This window comes from Macaca mulatta, chromosome 18, assembly GCF_049350105.2.
Source record: "Macaca mulatta isolate MMU2019108-1 chromosome 18, T2T-MMU8v2.0, whole genome shotgun sequence".
Classification (NCBI taxonomy): domain Eukaryota; kingdom Metazoa; phylum Chordata; class Mammalia; order Primates; family Cercopithecidae; genus Macaca; species Macaca mulatta.
Window position 1 is genome coordinate 80840900 of NC_133423.1, and position 21508 is coordinate 80862407.

At 43.6% G+C, this 21508-nt stretch overlaps 1 protein-coding gene across 2 annotated transcripts; it reads left to right on the forward strand.

Annotated features, from left to right (window-relative positions):
* The first annotated feature begins 7518 nt into the window (after positions 1-7518).
* On the forward strand, positions 7519-11131 carry TXNDC2 (thioredoxin domain containing 2). Of its 2 annotated transcripts, XM_077975275.1 has the most exons (3): positions 7519-7625; positions 8887-8935; positions 9821-11131. In XM_077975275.1, exon 3 carries the CDS (start codon positions 9913-9915, stop codon positions 10966-10968), a length of 1056 nt encoding a protein of 351 aa, XP_077831401.1. In that variant the 5' UTR covers positions 7519-7625; positions 8887-8935; positions 9821-9912; the 3' UTR covers positions 10969-11131. The 2 variants fall into 2 exon arrangements, with proteins under 2 accessions (XP_077831401.1, XP_028693830.2); XM_028837997.2 differs by lacking the exon at positions 7519-7625 and having other exon boundaries at positions 8849-9529.
* Positions 11132-21508: the final 10377 nt, after the last annotated feature.

The following is a 21508-nucleotide window of genomic DNA, read 5'->3' on the forward strand; positions in this document are numbered from 1 at the left end:
ATGGGAACTCTGTACTATCCTTGAAACTTTTCTATGAACATGCGTATTCTAAAATTAAAAGTTTATGGCAAAAACGCATTATTATGCCCAAAGAGCTGCTTCTCTCTGGAGTAAAGATTGGAAGGAATGTCAGAGGTGAGGGACAGCCCGCTGTGTGCCCCAGTTAGTACCGTAACTAGGATAGAGAGCGTGGGATTAACACTGCCCCCAGAGAGTTAAAGAAACAATGACTAACAGAAATTCTCGGGCTTACAGGATATTAGATAAGAAAAGAAACAAAGTTTAAACTGAAACTATGCCCCAAAGAGTAAGAAACCAATGACTAACAGAAATTCTTGAGTTTGCAGGATGGCAGATAAAAGAAACCATTTGTTGAAATGCTGAAACTCCCTCAGCTTGTGAGATTTCAAAACTGGCTGAAATCGGTTGGAACCAAAATGGCCAACTGGAATTTGCACAGAACAAGCTTGCTGATGTCACAGCCCATGTTTCCACCGTGTGTTTCATACTAACTCCCCCTGAAATTTATACATGCAACTCATGAGGTGGGCATTATCAATAGGTAACTGTGCATGTCCGAGGAGTTTCCAGACCTTCCCTTTCCTTCCACCAATTATCCACTAATCCTGGAATCCACCCCCTAATCCTTTCCTAATAAGATTACTGCCTTGAAACTAGCACAGGGAGACAAATTCGAGCTGGACTCGTCTCTTTGCTGGTTGACCTGCAATAAAAAGCTTTGCTTTTTCATAGTATTGCCTTCTAGCTCATCAGACACTACCCTTTTTCACTTGGTAATAGGGTTAAGATTCTTTTACCTCCAAATCTTAATTTGAAGATATGATTTCCTCTTTTCTTACAAAATTCCACAAAATGCACCCATTTTGCATCTTACTGTGTTGATTAGTGGTGATCTATATTAAATTTCCCCCTCCCCATTGCCTATCCATTAGGCTAAATAACCAAGAGTCTGAATCTTTATAGGGAGAATATTTTTATTATTCCATAGTAAATTGGTGGGCACTGGGGTATATATAGTATTAAAAAAAAAAAAGCCCATAATATATACATATGCTCTCTTTAACTCTCTGAGATGGTTGAATTTTTAATAAGTTAGCAAAAGGAGTGAATTGTAGACTAACTTCACTTTAAACTATTCCTCATATTAGAATTCTCATTGAATTAAATCCTCGAAAGTTTTAGCACTATTATTTTTATTGCTGTTACTATTACTACTGGTTTGGGGCTGTAGAGGAGGCAGTCTCAGAATCAAAGTTTCAGAAGTTTATATATAAATATATCACCAGGAGAAATCAGAAAATCAGAAAAGAGAAAATTGATAAGATTTGACTACATAAAAATGGAAATGCATTGTTCCCAAAATATCATCAACAAAATTAAAAGGAAAACTGAGAAAAAACTATGACAATGACTAGTAAAAGGAAATTATATATAATTATATATGTTAAGAAAATTAATATATATGGATATGCCTTCCTTTCAAGAAATATTAAGCAAAGGCCATGACATAGCAATTTGTAAAGAAAGAAAAGGAAATTGATGATAAATATTTTTTAAATTTCAATAAAGAAATGCAAATTGGTACTAATACTAATGTTCAATAAAGAAATGCAAATTGTTAATAATGACAACTTTTTTGTCCATCAATTGCACTTTTATACTTTGCTGATAGAACAGCTTTTCGTAAGAACATTTTGGCAATATCTATCAAAAGTCTCTGGAATGTCTGCCAATTGATCTAGGGATTCCATTTTTATAATTTTTCTACGAAGAAAATTAGTATGTGGAAAGACTTCTTCATAAATATGTTTATTACTACATTGTTTATAATAGTAAAAAATCAAAACCAATCTTTACCCATCAACAGAAAATTATGTAAATAAACTACAATTCATCCATTCAAAAGAACACTAATCAGCCATTAAAAATGGTTATATAGGTCAGGGGTTGGCAAATTATAGCCTATTGGCCAGCTGCCCTTTTTTGTAAATAAAGTTTTATTGGGACACAGCCGTGCCCATCCATTTATGTACTGTGTATGGCTTCTATATTTGCTGCTAGTTTGCTATGGCTGCTGTAACAAACCACCACAAACGGGGTTGCTTCAACAACAGAAATGGATTGTCTCACAGTTCTGGAGGCTAGAAATCCAGTCGAGGTGTTCTGAGAGCTGTGAGGGAAGGACCTGTTCCAGGCCTCTCTCCTTGGCTTGTAGATGGCCGTCTTCTCCCCATGCCTCTTCACATTGTCTTCTCACTGAGCGTGTCTGCGTCCACATTTCCCCCTTTATAAGAATATCAGTCATATTGGATGAGGGGCCCCACTCTACTCTTGTATAACTTCATCTTAAGTAGTTATATCTGCAATCACCCTATTTCAAAAAAAAAAAGTCACATTCTGAGGTACTGGGGATTAAGACTCTAGCATATGAATTTTGGGGGGACACAATGAACCCATGATAGCTACTTTCATGTGACTGTTTCATGTGTTCATTCTCAACAGCAGAGTTGAGTGGTTCTGATAGAAGTGAGGTCTGTGAAGTCTGAAATAGTTATCAGCCCCTTACGGAAAAAAGTTGCTGACCCTTGCTGTAAGTGAGCATGTTTTGACATGAAAAATGTTTTGTTATAAAGAACATTTATTTATTTACTTATTTACAGACAGGATCTTGCTATGCTGCCCAGACTGGACTCCAATTCCTGGGCTTGAGCAATCCTCCCATCTCAGCCTCCTGCGTAGCTGAGACTTACAGGCATGTGCTACCCTGCTGGGCCAAAAACATTTATTTTTATGATAATATAATACTTTACTTATTCTGTTCATTATTAACTAATATTTGAGAACATTTACAATATTAATGAGACTTAATCTAGGAGAAGTTCAAATTAATTTTTGTTTCTTTGAGATAGAGTCTCACTCTGTCGCCTAGGCTGGAATGCTGTGGTGTGATCTCGGCTTCAGGTGCACTTCCCGGGTTCAGGTGATTCTCCTGCCTCAGCCTCCCAAGTAGCTGGGACTACAGGCACATGCCACCACACCTGACTAATTTTTGTATTTTTAGTAGAGACGGGGTTTCACCATGTTGGCCAGGCTGGTCTTGAACTCCTGACCTCAAATGATCCACCCACCTCGGCCTCCCAAAGGGCTGGGATTACAGGTGTGAACCACCACGCCTGGCCTAAATTTATTTTTCTTTACGTCTCGATACCATCTAAATAAGACAGAGAGTCTTATTTAGAGATAGACCAAAATAATTAGGGTCAAACTTATGATTTCAAAAACATAAATAAGTGGTTGGTGTTAGTGTGTCTACACATAATTCAGTTTTTGCTGTAAGGTTCTTTGGAGGCCAGATGCGGTGGTTCACACTTGTAGTCCCCACACTTTGGGAGGCCAAGGAGGGTGGATCACCTGAGGTCAGAGTTTGAGACCAGCCTGGCCAACATGGTGGAACCCCGTCTCTACTAAAAATAAAAAAATTAACAGGGTGTGGTGGCAGGTGCCTGTAATCCCAGCTACTCAGGAGGCTGAGGCAGGAGATTCACTTGAACCCAGGAGGCGGAGGTTGCAGTGAGCCGAGATCGTACCCCTGCACTCCAGCTGGGTGATACAGTGATACAGTGAGACTCTGTCTCAAAAAAAAAAAAAAAAAAAAAAAAAAAAAAGAGTTATTTGGCTGCAAGAAAGAACATTTTGTTTACTTGTTTACTTTGATGATAAGAATATCTCTTAATGCTGGGATGGCCTCTTCCTGGCATTTCTTCCGTTGTAGATTTTTTAGTGCGGTAATCAGTGATTGCATGAATGGAGTTGAGTGGAGAAGGACTCATCACGTTAATTCCAAACACGAGTGCCTGGCCAATGACTAAAATAAGTAATAACGAGGGAGACACATAACACAACTGCCCAATGTTTTTGACACCAATAGGTTAAGCCTAAAGAGTTTTGCCAAAATTCAGGAATAAAATCTCGTAATAAAATAAGCACTGAGTTCTCTGCACAAGCATAGACCAAGAGACTCAAGGTTCAAGGGAGGAAAAATTGAGGAAAGGCCCAACGCCCTGAGGTGCCCTCCCCATTCCCTGCCCTATCTGCGTACAGGCGCCCAGTGACCTTCACTGGAGGAAACGTGGAAATATATTCTTAAGTGAAAACGATTACAAAATAGTATCTTTTTTGGAAAATTATCTCATCTGAAAATATCAGCCAAGTGCAGTGGCTCACACATGTAATCTAAGCACTCTGGGAGGCCAAGGCAGGAGGACTGCTTGAACCCAGAGTTTGAGACCAGCCTGGGGAACGTAGTGAGACCCTGTATCTATAAAATTTTTTTAAAACAACAACAACAACAACAACAAAACAGGTTGGGTGCTGTGGCTCACGCCCGCAATCCCAGCACTTTGGGAAGCTGAGGCTGTCAGATCTCTTGAGGTCAGGAGTTCGAGACCAGCCTGGTCAACATGGTGAAACCCCATCTCTACTAAAAATACAAAAGTTAGCCTGGAATGGTGGCACGTGCCTGTAATCCCAGCTATTCGGGAGGCAGAGGTGAGAGAATCGCTTGAACCCAGGAGGCGGAGGTTGCAATTGTGCCATTGCTCTCCAGTCCGGAGTGACAGAGGGAGACTCCGTCTCAAAACAAACAAACAAAAAACAATTAGCTGGACATGGTGGTCCTCGCCTATAGTCCCAGGCACTTGGGAGGCTGAGGCAGGAAGATTGCTGGAGCCCAGGCATTTGAGGCTGCAGTGACTAATGATGGCACCACTGCACTCCAGCCTGGGTGACACAGTGAGACCCTAACTCTTAAAAAAAAAAAAAAAAGAGAAAATATCTACATGTGAATAGACAAAAGACCAAGAATGTACATCACACTATTATAGCAATGATTCCTGAGGTTTGAAGCACTATGAGTAATTTTTATTCTCTTGTTACTTACTTGTTTTCTAATTTTTATATTATGAACACATATTATTTTTGTAATTATAAACCAAAAATGTATGCCAGCAAAAGATATAACAAATTCATACATAGGCCGGGCACAGTGGCTCGGGCCTGTAATCCCAGCACTTTGGGAGGCTGAGGTGGGCAGATCACCTGAAGTCTGGAGTTCAAGACCAACCTGGCCAATGCGGTGAAACCCCGTCTCTACTGAAAATACAAAAATTGGCCTGGTGTGGTGGTGGGCGCCTGTTATCCTGGCTACTGGGGAGGTTGAGGCAGGAGAATCACTTGAACCCAGGAGGCGGAGGTTGCAGTGAGCCAAGATTGCACTGTTGCACTCCAGCCTGGGCGACACGAGCAAAACTCCATCTCAAAAAAAAAAAAGAAAAAAATTGTGCACAATATTGTCCCTATAAGGGTGTGGTAGAAATGGTTTTACATGTAGTGTTTATTCCAACTTCCTTCTGATATGCCTCCCTGCGCTGCAGAGGCTGGGAACAAAGAGTCATGTTTGCTTGACTCCCTTGCAGCTCAGTCACTGGGTATGAATTAGCGTCTACCAGGAGATGAACCTTCTTGAGAAGAAGGCCACAGTATCAGCTCTGCCTCTGTCTGAGCAGGGGCTCAGTGAGGGTTGGAACAGATCACCAGAACTCATCTCCAGCTCTGAGCTCAGAGGGAGTCCGGGCTGGAGCATACTCACCCCTGGATGGTGACTGTAGCAGAAGGTTATTAAAGCCAACAGTTTGCGTGGCGGCCTTCTAATTCCCTATCTTCCTGATATCCTGGAGGTTGTAGTGATCCTAGCAAGCCTGTTCTGTATCATGGCTCAGTGTTCTGGGAAACATTCCGGGATACCTAGCCTAAACAGGCAGCTTTGCCAGCAGTTTTATAATTGCCCAAATCATCCCAGGCCCAAAATAGCTGGTTGTTTCTGTTTCCTGAGACACAACCTGACTGACATAAGGGCTCATGAGCTATTTGGGGGTGAGCTTGTGCTGAAAGAAAACATACATTTTTATGACAAGTCAGACGGAAGCATTAATATTTCAAGTTGCTTGGAATCCATCTGAATTGCAGAAGGAAGAGTAAAAATATCAGGAACAAGTGCCAAACCTAAAACACACGAAGATCTCCAAGTATAAATGTAACAGGATCATGGATTTCCTCTCTTTTACTAAGACATGCAGGTACAATATCACTTCTACATTTCTCTAGAATGGCTCGTTCTTCCCATGAGCCTTATCTCAGTGGGTTTTGGAGTGAGATGGTGAGGAGCAGGGAAACCAAATTAAGTTTGCCTGTTTGCGGAATCTCGGCTCAGAGAACCCTGTTCCACGGTGTAGCAGTGCAGTCTTTCAGAGTTCTCGGGTTCTCCTCGCTGTCTGGATGCCCAGGGCTGTGTGGATAAATGTAGTACCAGGTGCTCTCGTCCTGTACTGGTTTCCCATGTGAATTGGCTGGTCTGGCCTGGTCCCCAGCCTGAGATCTCTTGAAGGACTCACTGGTTCCATTTAGGAAAGGGGCATCGTGATGTTACCCATGGCTGGAGTCTGTGATTCCAGTCCTTGCCTCTGGTCACAGATCCTCCTCCTCTGTGGCTTCTTCCCCTAGGCCTGTTTCACCAGTCTCAGAGCACTCCCAGGGGCACTCTGGGGTGTACATGGTTACTGGATCCTTAACCTCCTCCCTGCAGGCTGTGGAGCCTGCCCCAGGTCCACACATCCATTCCCACCCTCTGCTAGTGGTCATGCTGCATGAGGACAGTGCTGTGTTGGATGTGGAATCCACGTGTGCTCGTCCTGGCCTTCCAGGTGGAGCAGGAGGCCGATGCCCCTCTGCTTTCAACTGCAACTCTTTTTTTATCTTTTTTTTTTTTTTTGAGACAGTCTTGCTCTGTCACTCAGGCTGGAGTGCAGTGGCACCATCTCGGCTCACTGCACCCTCTGCCTCCCAGGTTCAAGCAATTCTCCTGCCTCAGCCTCCTGAGTAGCTGGGATTACAGACACGCGTCACCATGTCCAGCTAACTTTTGTATTTTTAGTACAGACGGGGTTCCACCATGTTGTCCGGGCTGGTCTTGAACTCCTGACCTCAGGTGATCCGCCCGCCTCGGCCTCCCAAAGTGCTGAGATGACAGACATGAGCCACCGCGCCCAGCCGCACATCTGACCAGCTTCTGTGCCGGCAATCAACCTGGAGAAAGGAGGTGGGACACAGGCATCTGTCCCCTTGCCTCCGCATCTACTGGGATGGCAGGGGTCATGTTTTCACCCTGCCTCTCAGTGATGGAGTTCCTCTTTGTCCTCATCCACTCCCTTCCAAACAGCAGGGACCCTGTACAAGATAGGGTCCAAGGAAATAAATTAACTTACCAATGAGCAAGGGCCAAAGAGGCTGTCCACTTTGTGCTAATAAAATCTGTTCATGATGATTTCTGCAAATGATGCACACCCTCCCTGCCTCGCCTCCTTTCTCCTAACACTTACTAGGAAAGAAGACACTGAGCAGATAAGTGGCTGACGTTTATTTTCATACTCTGCTTTAAAATAGGGCACCATGAAAAGAGACCCGTCAGCTGTGGAAGCCGTTGGCATTGGAGAGGGAAGACAACCTCCTGTCCTTTAAAACATCACATAAGAAAGGCCCGAAGTCTCCCGGTGAGAGAGGGGAGAGCTTTCCTTGGCAGTGTCTGAGGAAACAGAGTGGAAGCATGAGCTCTTCCTGGAATGGGATTCATGTCATCAAGAACTATGGATCTGCGGGGCCAGGCATGGTGGCTCACGCCTGTAATCCCAGCCATTTGGGAGGCTGAGGCAGGTGGATCATTTGAAGTCAGGAGTTAGACACCAGCCTTGCCAACATGGTGAAACCCTGTCTAGACTAAAAAAATACAAAAATTAGCCTGGTGTGGTGGTTGCATGCCTGTAATCCCAGCTATTCGAGAGGGTGAGGCAAGAGAATTGCATGAACCCGGGAGGCGGAGGTTGCAGTGAGTCGAGGTTGTGCCACTGCAGTCCAATCTGGGTGACAGGGCAAGACTGTCTCAAAGAAAAAAAAAAAAAAGGAACTATGGATTTGCTAAGGCCAATAGTCTCTCTATCCCTTAGTAAAACGTGTTTTGGTATAAAAATCCAGATAATTGAACCATTGCCATTAGATGTTTTGAGGTTTCTATTGACAATGTGGAGGTCTTATCATTTAGATTTCAACCCTTTTATTTTTAGTTTTTAGAGACGGGGCCTTGCTCTGTTGCCCAGGCTGGAGTACAATGTAGTGATCACGGCTCACTGCAACCTTGAACTCAGTGGCTCAAGGGAGCCTCCCACCTCAGCTTCCTGAGTAGCTGGGACAGGAGTGCGCCACCATGCCTGGCTAGGTTTTGTATTTTTTGTAGAGATGGGGTCTTGCTATGTTGCCCAGGCTGATCTCGAACTCCTGGGCTCAAGAAATGCTCCCACGGTGGCCTCTCAAAGTACTGAGATTACAGGTGTGAGCCACCACACCTGACCACTTTCGACACTTATATTGTTGGGGTGAAACTGAAACATATGAGGATTTGTTCAAAGTATATGTAGAGAAGGCAAAATTCCACACTGATTCTTCCTGCCTTGGACTAGATGTGTTGTGCAGAGTGAGGGTAGAAAATGAGCCAGTGGTCCTGAACTCATAAATAAGTCTCCCTGGGGCACAGGTATTTGGCTTCCCGTTCCACAGGATGGGGTAGATGTGGCTTATGGAACCAAGATTATTCACAAAGAGGTTGTTCTCCTGCATGTAAAGGCTGGAAGAGCCGTGTACTTGGATGTGTCTGCACGGGAGGGGGCACAGGCTAGGCTGGTGGGCCTGGGAGGTGGGGGAGGTGGGGAAAGAGGCCGTCTGGCAGGTGCTGAACATTTGACATCGTGGGACACTTTGCAGAGGAAGCTAACATGGTTTCGAGGAGACACTTAGGAGCTGGTCACAACGGGTGAGTCATAAAGAGAAAGCTGGAGCTGGGGGATGCTGGAGGGAGATGAAAGGAAGGCTGATTCACAGAACCCAGGCTGGACAGCACTCATTTTCAGAACCCAGGCTGGACGGGACTTGTGGCGAGCAGTCCAGCACAGCCTCACAGTGCGGAGCGTGAGCTGTGGAACCTGCCCTTACCCTAGCTTTGCAACCTTAAGTGAGCCTCATAGCTTCTCATGTGTAAACTGCTCATCATAATGGTTCTGACCTCAGTGGTTTGTTGTGTTATAGGAAATGATGACAGTGAATGCATAGTCCCAGCCTCAGCACAGGGCAGCCACCTTGAAGCTCTCAAATATCACTGTTGTGAATACAGAGAAGGAAAACCAACTGTAACGTGCTACCCAAATATAAGTTTTACTCATATTTTGATGTTAGGATGGATAGCTTGCAAAAAGTTGGAGGGTACGGCCTTTATTATGAGGCATCTATGAAGGATCAGGAATGGATGTAGACAAGGACCTAGTAATGGAAAGTGTTAAAGCTGGAGCCCCTGGAAAACCAGAAATGAGGCTGGGCTCTCAGGAAGAAACAAATGAAGGTGATGCTAATGGTAAGTAGGGGAGCAAAGAGGGTTGCCTTAAAGACCTATGCAGTTAGGGAGTGGGCAGCGTGTTGAACCAGGAAGGGGAAAGTTGCGGTTTAAGAACATGCATACAGAAGATACATGTAACTACACCCTGTTTGTCCTTCTGTTGAATGAGTTATTCAGATCAGTACACCATTCATCAGACTTCATTCGTGGTCTCTAAGAGTGACATCAGTCTTCCTTGGAATATGATGAGAATTTATTTGGTTCTTCTTTTGCTTTTCTATTTGATTTATTTTATGTTATTTGGTACAGAAAGTTCATTACAAGTCCTGTCCAGCAATGTGCCTCTCCTGGCCCTAGAGTTCTTGGACACAGTCCAGGCCAAAGAGAAGGCCTTTCTCCCCATGGTCAGCCACACGTTCCACATGCCCACAGAAGAGTCTGGTGCTCCACAGGAGGGTGATGACCTACCGAAGTCCTCAGCAAACACCAGCCATCCCAAGCAGGGTGACATCCCCAAGTCCCCAGAAGAAACCATCCAGCCCACAGAGGGTGACATCTGCAAGTCCCTAGAAGAAACCAACCAATCCAAGAAGGACGACCTCCCCAAGTCCTCAGAAGAAGTCATCAAACCCAAAGAGGGTGACATCCCCAAGTCCTCAGCAAAACCTATCCAGTCCAAGCTGGGCAATATTCCCAAGTCCTCAATGAAGCCCATCCAGTCCAAGGAGGGTGACATCCCCAACTCCCTAGAAGAAGCCATCCAGCCGAAGGAGGGTGACATCCCCAAGTCCCCAGAAGAAGCCATCCCACCCAAGGCGGGTGACATCCTCAAGTCCCCAGAAGAAGCCATCCAGCCCAAGGAGGATGACAGCCCCAAGTCCCCAGAAGAAAGCATCCAGCCCAAGGAGGGTGACATCCCCAAGTCCCCAGAAGAAGCCATCCCACCCAAGGAGGATGACATCCTCAAATCCCCAGAAGAAGCCGTCCAGCCCAAGGAGGGTGACATCCCCAAGTCCCCAGAAGAAGCCATCCAGCCGAAGGAGGATGACAGCACCAAGTCCGTAGAAGAAACCATCCCACCCAAGGAGGGTGACATCCTAAAGCCTGAAGAAGAAACAACGGAGTTCCTGGAGGGGGACAAGGTGAAAGTGATCCTGAGCAAGGAGGACTTTGAGGCATCACTGAAGGAGGCTGGGGAGAGGCTGGTGGCTGTGGACTTCTCGGCCACGTGGTGTGGGCCCTGCAGGACCATCAAACCGTTCTTCCACGCCCTGTCTATGAAGCATGAGGACGTGGTGTTCCTGGAGGTGGACGCTGATGACTGTGAGGAGGTGGTGAGAGACTGCGCCATCATGTGTGTCCCAACCTTTCAGTTTTATAAAAAAGAAGAAAAGGTGGATGAGTTTTGCGGCGCCCTTAAGGAAAAACTTGAAACAGTCATTGCAGAATTAAAGTAAACATGTATTCTGAAAACACTGCAGACAGTCAGATGTTTATAGCTTTTGAGTTATCTTTTATTATTTACACAAAGCGATCGGGTATAACAAAAGTGTATGTCCAAATGACACTGCTCGTACATGATAATATTAACTCTACCCTTTTCAAAATACAGTCCAAGCATTAAAGTACATTGTGATTGTGTTTCTGTTGGTGGGAGAGTGTAAAATTAGAAATTCCTTTGGTGAAGATTGCTAAGTCCCACGGTCTCCTATTTTTCAATCTTGATATGTATTTATTTTTCACTTGCCTTTGAAAATTCCACGCATTTAGTGTTTGTAGCAAGACTGAAAATTTAGATAATTTTTCTATAGAGGCAGATGACTGCAAGATGAATGGAAACTTCTTTTCTCATGCTCACGTATCTTTGGGGATTCTGATAAGATACATTTGGAAACAAGGAATTTGAAAGATCCACATCTTAGTTAACCTCCTTCTTCTGCCGGGAGTGCTATGAAGGCCTTGGGAAATCCAGTGGGTTTTCCAAGACCTGATTTGTTGGTGACAGAAGTGAGATCAAGGCCACTTCCAGATTTCAAGTCCAGGGCTCTACCTACTATAATCTACGCTCACAAAATCGAAGACAAGAGCTCGGAACTTCAGGTTTCTTGGAGGTTGAAGTCCTCCGGATCTTTGCTGCCATTATGACATCAGTGCCCTGATGGCAGAGTTCCTGGTTTGTCTCCGTGGTAACTGGGTTCCTAATACCTAGAACTTCCTCTGACATTTTTACTTAAATTTGTTCTTATTTTCACTATTGAATAAGCCAGCCTTTAACATGACTGTACCAGCTTAGACATATAGGCCTAGACTTTAATGAATTAACCTAATCACAGTGCTACCAGTGTCTTGTTTGGGCAACTCAGTAAGCCCCAGATGTCTGTGAGCCCAAAGGCCCAGGTGTGAACCATAGATGGAGGCTTAGTCCAGAGTGGGTTTTTAAAAATGAATAAAACCAGCTTCATTAGGTATAATTGTTATACAAAGAACTGCACATATTTAATGGAGGGAGTTGGATGAGTTTGGATGTGTTGCATATGCCCTTGATTACCACACTATCAAAGTAATTAACACCCTCACTGCCTCCAGAAGTTTCCTTGTGTCGCTGTGCTTTATTGTTATTACTATCATGGAAAAAGCACTTAACAGATGTACTCTCCTAACACATTTTTAAGTGTCCAGCACTGTAGCGTTAACTACATGATGCCGCACAGCAGATCCATGGAACTTACTCATCGCTATGGCTGAAATTTAACACCCATCGAACAACTAACTCCCCGTTGCCCCTCCCGCACCCTCTGGCAGTCACCATTCTACTTTTTGCTGGTACAGAGTGTTTTTAAAAATTGGAATTCCTGGCCGGGCGCGGTGGCTCAAGCCTGTAATCCCAGCACTTTGGGAGGCCGAGGCGGGCGGATCACAAGGTCAGGAGATCGAGACCACAGTGAAACCCCGTCTCTACTAAAAATACAAAAAATTAGCCGGGCGCGGTGGCGGGCGCCTGTAGTCCCAGCTACTCAGGAGGCTGAGGCAGGAGAATGGCGGGAACCCGGGAGGCGGAGCTTGCAGTGAGCTGAGATCCGGCCACTGCACTCCAGCCTGGGCAACAGCGTGAGACTCCGTCTCAAAAAAAAAAAAAAAAAAAAAAAAAATTGGAATTCCTTGCCAACATTTCAAACATCAGGATTAAAAAAAAAAATCTAGACGTCTAGCTTTTCTTGAAAAACTGTAAGATCTGACAATCCAGGCTTGCCTTACCTCGAGAAAACCAGTCTAACCTTGGGGTCTGAGTGGCAGCTGCCTCCATCCGATAGGGCGCACTCTCTCCAGCCTTCTGGTGCAGAACCTGGCTGGGTTCTTCACTGAGCCAGCTGAATTGCAATCCCTATTGTAAGTTCAAGACTGGGACTGGGTACGGTGGCTCACGCCTGTAATCCCAGCACCTTGGAAGGCCGAGGCCGGTGGATCACCTGAGGTCAGGAGTTCAAGACTAGCCTGGCCAACATGGTGAAACCCCGTCTCTACTAAAAATACAAACATTAGCTGGGTGTGGTGGTGGGTGCCTGTAATCCCATCTACTCAGGAGGCTGAGGCAGGAGAATCACTTGAACCCAGGAAGTGGAGCTTGCAGTGAGCTGATATCATGCCCCTGCACTCCAGCCTGGGTGATAGAGCCAGACTGGCTCAAAAAAAAAAAAAAAAAAAAAAAGACCGAGAATGCCCCATCTCTTCCCATCCGCACCTATCCCGACTCTCCTTAGTGGTACCTCAGTTACAGGCTTCATTTGCACCCTTAACAATGGCCTAACAACTGCAAACGAAATGAAATATCCTATAAGCTTGACCTTTTTTCCAAAAAAGATTTGGAATTGCCTACAGAAGGATTGATGATAAAGCTAACACACCAGAAAGAGGAATCAGAGCCGTGAAGGGAGTAACGTGTCAACTCTGTGGGCTCACATCTTGGCTCTGACACAGCAGCAAATTTTGCTCTGAACTCTTGGCAAGTGGGAGAGAAAAGAGAAATTCAATAATACCCAGATGTCATCACCCAAAATAAGCAGGCTTAGGAATTCGCAGAACAGTCAAAGCTTTTCCTTAACTAAATTCCTGAATGACATTTCTCATCTGCGACCCTAAGTTTGAGACACTGAATGATGGATGAAGTTCTTGACAAGATTTTTTTATAATAAATTCAGAACAGTTTTTCATGTGGATGTTCTTGGTAAGAATCTTAGTGAAAGCGGAAGCCATGATGGTCAAGTGCTTTTCGACGAGAGGATTCCGGATTCGAGGTGTACTGCATTCTCATAGAAATGGGCTTTTAGTGACAGTGCATAGATCTACCTGTTATTTCCCTCTGATAGAGAGACATTCTTCTGACTTTTTCAATCAAATTTGTTCTTATTTTCCAAATGAACAAGGTTAGCTTCAACATGACTCTACCAACCTAGACATATAGGCCTAGACTTTAACCAATTAACCCAACCATTGTGCTACCAGAGTCCTGTTTGGATAACTTAGGGAGCCTCCCAACACTTTTAAATTAAATTAAATTAAATTTTGAGACATTTTCTCACTCTGTTGCCCAGGCTGGAGTGCAGTGGCATGATCATAGTTCACTATGGTCTTAGGCTCAAGTGATCCTCCTGCCTCAGCCTCCCGAGTAGCTGAGACTACAGATAAAGCCACCACGCTTGGTTAATTTAAAAATATATGTATTTTTATAGAGATGGCGTCTTGCCATGTTGCCCAGGCTGGTCTCAGACTCCTAATCTCAAGAGATCCTCCCACCCAGACCTCCCAAAGTGCTGAGATTAAAGGCATGAGCCCCCCACAACACTTTAGAGTGTGCAGTTCTAAGGACCAGGGACCCTGAAATCTAACACTAGTGACTTATACTAACTGCTTTTTCTGGTACCATAATATTAAAGACATTTCTGTCAAAGGTCCCTTTTTATATTTAGGTTACTAAGTGATGTCATTGACAATGACCTCAAAATATCCTTAAAAATTATGGTGATAGTAGATTCTTAAGATGATTTAATAGAATTCTTAATGTAAGTCAAAGGAGGAGGCAAAGCACAGTTCTCTGAAGGCATTCTGTAGGGCCAAGAAAAAGCAACGCAAGTGTGTGGCTCTCTGATGATCTAGTTTGATCCAGAGATAAAATCTAGACTAGCAGATAATGAATTTATGTCCCTCAAATTACACATTGTGAGAACCACTTATCTCACAATGTGTACATCACAATGTGACTCACACCTGTAATCCCAGCACTTTGGGAAGCCAAGGTGGGTGGATCACCTGAGGTCAGGAGTTTGAGACCAGCCTGGCCAACATGGTGAAACCCCATCTCTACTAAAAATACAAAAAAATTAGCTGAGCGTGGTGACAGACGCCTGTAATCCCAGCCACTCAGGAGGCTAAGGCAGGAGAATCTCTTGAACCCAGAAGGCGGAGGTTGCAGTGAGCCAAGATCAAGCCACTGCACTCCAGCCTAGGCAACGAGAGCAAAACTCCATCTCAAAATAATAATAATAATAATAATAATCAACCAAGCAATTGTTTTCATCTCTAATATTTAACATGAAGGACAAATAAGAAGCAGTTCTAATGAGAAGATCCCAGATAATCATATGAGCTGTGAACAATGATAATCTAACCAGAGCCTTAAGAATCAATGGAAAATCTATTAGAATTAACAAGAAAACTCAACAAAGTGTCAGTAATTGGAGTAATATCTAAAAATCAACAGCTTCCGTGTGATTCTGTGGCAAATAATTGGGAATCTGTGAAAAAAAAAAGTCTTACAATAGCGACAAAATAAAATGTCTAGCAATAGTCCTAATGAGCAGTAAGGATGATTAAGAGTAAATTAAAACATTTTTAGATGTATACAAGTAGGTTTGAAGAGAGTGAAACGGTCCATTTTTTCTCATTGGAGAAAAGACTGAAAGATGTTGATGCTTTCCACTTAATTAGTAGACAATGTAATTCCAACCAATATCTCAATGGGATATTTGATAGAACTTGACAAGATATGTAAAACTTCACTGAGAATAATAGACAAGAATAGGTAGGAAAAGTCTCAAATGAGAAGTAATGAAGAGATATGTGCCCTGTCAGAGAGTTACATGTGTAGTTGGTACATTAATTATAAAACAATGATATGAATGAAGGAAAAAGAGAGCAATGAAACATAATAGTAAGCAAGAACCACACACTGGCATGTAAGTAGTAATATATGACAAAGGAAACATTTCAATTTGATGCAGAGTGAGTGGATTTTTTTTCACAAAATTATATGGGGAAATTTTAATATTTGAGGGGAAAAATCAATTTATATCCCAATCCCACACCAGCCACTGAAATAAATATAAGTTGAATTAAAGGATAAAAAACAAAATATGGAGTGATTAAAAAACAGAAGAAAATTTAGTTGAAATTTTAAAAAATGTTTTCCAGACAGGGTCTCGCTTTGTTACCCAGGCTGGAGTGCAGAAGTGTGATCACAGCTCACAGCTTGAGTTCCTGGGCTCAGGTGATCCTCCCAACTCAGCCTCCCAGGTAGCTGGCACTACAGGCATGCACCACCATGCCTAGCTAATTTTTAATTTGAAAAATGTTTTGTAGAGACGGGGTCTCACTATTGCCCAGGTTGGTCTTGAACTTCTGGCCTCATGCAATTCTCCCACCATGGCCTCTCAAAGCACTGGGATTACAGGCATGAACTACCGCACCTGGCCAAACATGTATTTGATTCATGGATGGAGAAAGGATTTTCTAGACACAATTGCAATTAAAGAAGTAGATTTGAACATATAAAACAATTCAACTTTTTTTTTTTTTTTTTTTTTGAGATAGAGTCTTGCTCTGTTGCTCAAGCTGGAGTCCAGTGGCACGATCTTGGCTCTCTGCAACCTCTGCCTCCTGGTTCAAGTGATTCTTCTGCCTCAGCCTCCCAAGTAGCTGGGATTACAGGCACCCACCATCATGCCCGGCTAATTTTTGTATTTTTTAGTAGAGATGGGGTTTCACCACGTCGGTCAGGCAGGTCTCGAACTCCTGACCTCAGGTGATCCATCCGCCTCGGCCTCCCAAAGAGCTGGGATTATAGGCGTGAGCCACCACGCCTGACCCCAATAACTCAATTTTTTAAATAACAAAATATAAACAAAATTAACAGGAAACAGAAAAAGGAAACAACATTTGCCAAATGTACAACATTGGATTTAATATATGTGCTATAAAAGTACTCTTACAAATCAGTAAGAAAAATAGAATATTCTCATAAAAATAGGCAAAAAACATAGTTCACATTAGAATAAAAACAAGTTTTAATAAAAATAAAAATAAAACTGGGCACAGCAGCAGCTTAGGCCTGTAATCCCAGCACTCTGGGAGGCCGAGGCAGGCGGATCACTTGAAGTCAGGAGTTTGAGGCCAATATGGCGAAACCCCTTCTCTACTAAAAATACAAAACTTAGTTGGGCGTGGTGGAGCATGGCTATAATCCCAGCTACTCCAGAGGCTGAGGCATGAGAATCACTTGGACCCAGGAGGTGGAGGTTTCAGTGAGCCGAGATCATGCCACTGCACTCCACCCTGGGTGACAGAGTGAGCTCCTGTCTCAAATATAAAAATAAAAATAAAAAATGTTCACTAACAGGGAATAAATAGGAAAATATAAACAAAAATCAATGAGATTTTGACAGTAGGGATGTAGGGAAACCGTCAGTCACATACTGCCAATGAGAGTTAAGACTGCTACAAGCCCTTCTGGAACACAGCGGTATGTTATGTTCTTACAGGGCAGAAAGGTGCAGAACTTTGCAAACTAGCTTGTGTATTTGTCTGCTCAGGCTGCCATAGCCAAATACCACACAAAGGATGGCTTAAACACCAGACATTTACTTCTCACAGTTCCAGGGCCTAGAAGTCTGAGATCAAGGTGTTGGCCGTTTTCACTTCTTGTGAGGTGTTATCAGCAGCACAAGATCAGACACAGCCAGGTCTACACAGGCTTGTGTCTTTCCACAAGGTCATTTGATTGATGCTTACTCAATTAGAAAAGCCATGAGCCAGGCATAATGCTGAGATGCCTGTAATCTCAGGAACTCGGGAGGCAGAGGTGGAGGATCACTTGAGGCCTGGACAACACAGTGAGATCCTGGTCTCTAAAAGAAAATAAAACAGCCAGGCACGGTGGTTCATGCCTGTAATCCCAGCTACTTGGGACGCTGAAGTAGTAAGACCACTTGAGCCCAAGAGTTGGAGGTTGTGGTGAGCCACGGTCTTGCCACTGCCCTCCAGCCTGGGTGACAGCACAAGACTCTGCCTCTAATAGTAATAATAAGAAGAAGAAGAAGAAAAAGAAGAAGAAGAAGAATGGTTTCCCATGTGCTGCACCCTGAGAGGAGTCCTCAGTCCAGCCTGTGAGCCCCATCTTAATCACTTATGGGTTGAAATGTGTCCCCCTGAAATTCATATATTGAAGCCTCAACCCCAAGAGGCAGAGCCACACAGTCTGTGCAGTCCAAGTTCCATCCAAGTCCAAGTTCCAAGCTAGGCTTGGGTGGGTCCATCTCCGTTGAGATCTCTCCACCAGTATGAATTATGGCCATGCCTTCGTATTTTTTTTGTATATTTATTTTTTATTTGTATTTTTTATTATACTTTAAGTTCTAGGGTATATGTGCACAACGTGCAGGTTTGTTACATATGTATACATGTGCCATGTTGGTGTGCTGCACCCATTAACTCGTCATTTATATTAGGTATATCTCCTAATGCTATCCCTCCCCTCTCTGCTCTCCCCACTATAGGCCCCGATGTGTGATGTTCCCCTTCCTGTGTCCAAGTGATCTCATTGTTCAATTCCCACCTATGAGTGAGAACATGCGGTGTTTGGTTTTCTGTTCTTGCGATAGTTTGCTGAGAGCCTTTGTATTTTTCTGGTGATCCAGAACATAACTATCAGAAGAAATACACACATGTCCATGACAGAATCATTTCTCAGTGACTGAGTTGCCAAGCCCCATAAGGTGCTTCCTCCTGCACGCTCACCTTCGCAGCTGCCCCCTCGTCTGCAGGCTGCTGCTTTTACCCCACTAGGACTGCTTCATATTGCGGTGTGCAGCGTCCTCACTTCATTCGTCTTCTCTCAACTTGTCCCAGCAGGCCTACCAGGGATAAGAAAATGGACTCATTGCTGAGTCATTTCCAGGCCTCCAGCCCGCTGAATTCTAGTGAGTGGTGCCTCCCAAATGGGAGATGTGGGGGTTACCTGTTACCCTCCTCTCGACGGGCTGGCCAGAGTTCTGAATTTCATTTGCTGTACAGAGCGCCCTCCTCCTTCCTGTCAGTGGCTAGCTCCTCCAAAATCATTGTGAAAAGGCCGGATGCAGTGGCTCACACCTGGCACTTTGGGAGGCCAAGACGGGTGAATCACCCGAGGTCAGGAGTTCCAGACCAGCGTGGCCAACATGGTGAAACCGTGTCTCTACTAAAATTACAAAAATTAGCTGGGCGTGGTGGCACATGCCTGCAATCCCAGCTACTCGGGAGGCTAAGACAGGAGAATCACTTGAACCTGGGAGGCAGAGGTTGCAGTGAGCTGAGATAGCGTCACTGCACTCTAGCCTGGGCAGCAGAGAGAGACTCTGTGTTAAAAAAAAAAAAAAAAAATTTCCACTGAGAAATGAAAACAAGAAAATAAAAAACAGGTCAAAATACTAAAAAGAGAATTATCTCTATTTTATTTCAATTGTACAAAAGACACAATGTGTTGTCATTGTCTATCTCTGTGTGAGGATTTTTTTTACCTTCATTCTCATTTTGTTTTTTCCTGATTATATAACAAAAAGAAAAAACAATCAATTGAATACTTTGAAGACTCCAACTGTTTAGATACTGCCAGGGAACACAAACAACTACTAGAAAATACAAAATCTGGGAAGCCTGAGCAATGGGGAATAGGTGAATGGCCCAAGCTCAAGGGTGTTCTGGCAAAGCCTCCGGATGCTGGCCTTATCCAGATGTTCTGTGTTCTAGTTGTGCATTTTGGGCCTTCCAGGCTTCAGATTACAAATGACCTAAGAACAGACCAAATCGGAAGTTCTTCTGTTTGGAGATGAACTACCTAAGTGATCATGGGTGTTATGGGATAGATGCAACTGACAAAAGGCTGACTCAAACCTGCTCCAGCAAAAATGGAGAGGGTATTGGATCTTGAAAATGGAAATTCTAAGGAGATCAACTACTTTAGGTAGATAGATTCAGGGATTCAAACAGCATCGGAACACAGCTTTCTACCTCTTAGCTCTGCTGTTTGTCTTGATTTTATCATCAGTTGCTTCCGTGGCTCATACTCACAGATAAAAAGGTGAGGCTGTTTCCTAATAATCGCAACAAAAGTCCCAGGAAAGATTCTGATTGGCTGTATCATGTGCCAATCCCTGAACCACTCTGTGTATTTGGAAGAGTTGAAGGACTCTGATTGGTCAGGCTTGGTCACTTGTGCACACTCGACGCAGGGTCAGCCCCATCAAGCCTTAGGAGCTGAGTGGATTACCATGGAAAGTGGGAGGAAGGAAGAGCCGCCTGCAGTCAGGCATATAGATTGCAAGGGATGGCATTTGAGCACTCAGCATTAGACCAAGAGACCACATTAAGAATATGGAGAATATGGTCAGAATCACCCTTATCCCACTTATAAATCCCCATGAAATACCAAACCCAGTAAGAAGAGGTTGTACTTCTATCAAATTCCTTTTAAACCCACCTTCTCATTTCACTTTCATCCTGATTTCACATTCAATCTGATTTCCTTGAATCTGTAACTGTTCAACCTTAAAACTAAATAGTTATCTGTGCTTTATTCAAATGACAAATTATCTTATAATAGTAACTTTTGCTAACGCTGGCATATGGGATATAAATCAAAAGAGAATCTGAAACCTGGTGAGTGAATGCTTAGAAAGATCCAAAGGATGGCTGGGCGCGGTGGCTCACTCCTGTAATCCCAGCATTGTGGGAGGCTGAGGCGGGCAGATCACGACGTCAGGAGTTTGAGACTAGCTTGGCCAAGAGACTAGCCTGACCAACATGGTGAAACTCTGTCTCTACTAAAAATACAAAAATTAACCGAGCGTGGTGGCAGGCACCTATAATTCCAGCTACTCGGGGGGTGGAGGCACGGGAATTGCTTGAACCTGGGAGGCCGAGGCTGCAGTGAGCCGAGATCGTGTCATTGCACTCCAGCCTGGGTGACAGAACAAGACTTGGTCTCAAAAAAAGAAGGAAAGAAAAAAGAAAAAAAGAAAGAAAGATGCAAAGGATGTAAACAGGGTGAGTCCGTTCTGGGGTCTGTTCTTCTAAGTGATGCTTTTGAAACATGTTTTTCTCTAAATATGAACAATCTGGTTCTTCATAGACTATGCCTTCAGTGTTCAACACTTGTGTCTTTTTGAGACTCAAATGGTATTTCAAATAAATTATATTCAGCAAATACTAGAAAGTTATGGTATGTTGTTACTTAGAATTCTATCATGATTTTTGGCAGATTTTTAAGTTTCCCAGAACTTGTAAGGGAACTGTGAAATGCTACACTCTATGGAGATAAAAGTTAACTAAAAAACAAAGCGAACCAAGAGATAAAAGGAAAAGTTAGGCTGCAAGTTTTGAAATAATAATGGCACTTGAACCATGAGATCCTTTAATAACCACAATGAAAACACACACCCAGCGCAACAATGACGAACACTTGGATGGAGATAGCACGCAGTCAGATAAAACCCAAGGCTGTAGCTTAAAGATTTAAGGAAATAAAAAATTTCAAATTCCAGGATGGAAAAAAGGTAATTTATATGAAAATGAAGAAGTTGATGATAGAAAATGGTACATAGGAAGAAGTTAGGGCCAGTAAGACAGGCAGTACTTGAAAAGAAGAAATGTGGACTGTGAAAACGAAAAGAAAATGTGGTCATTCTACTACAT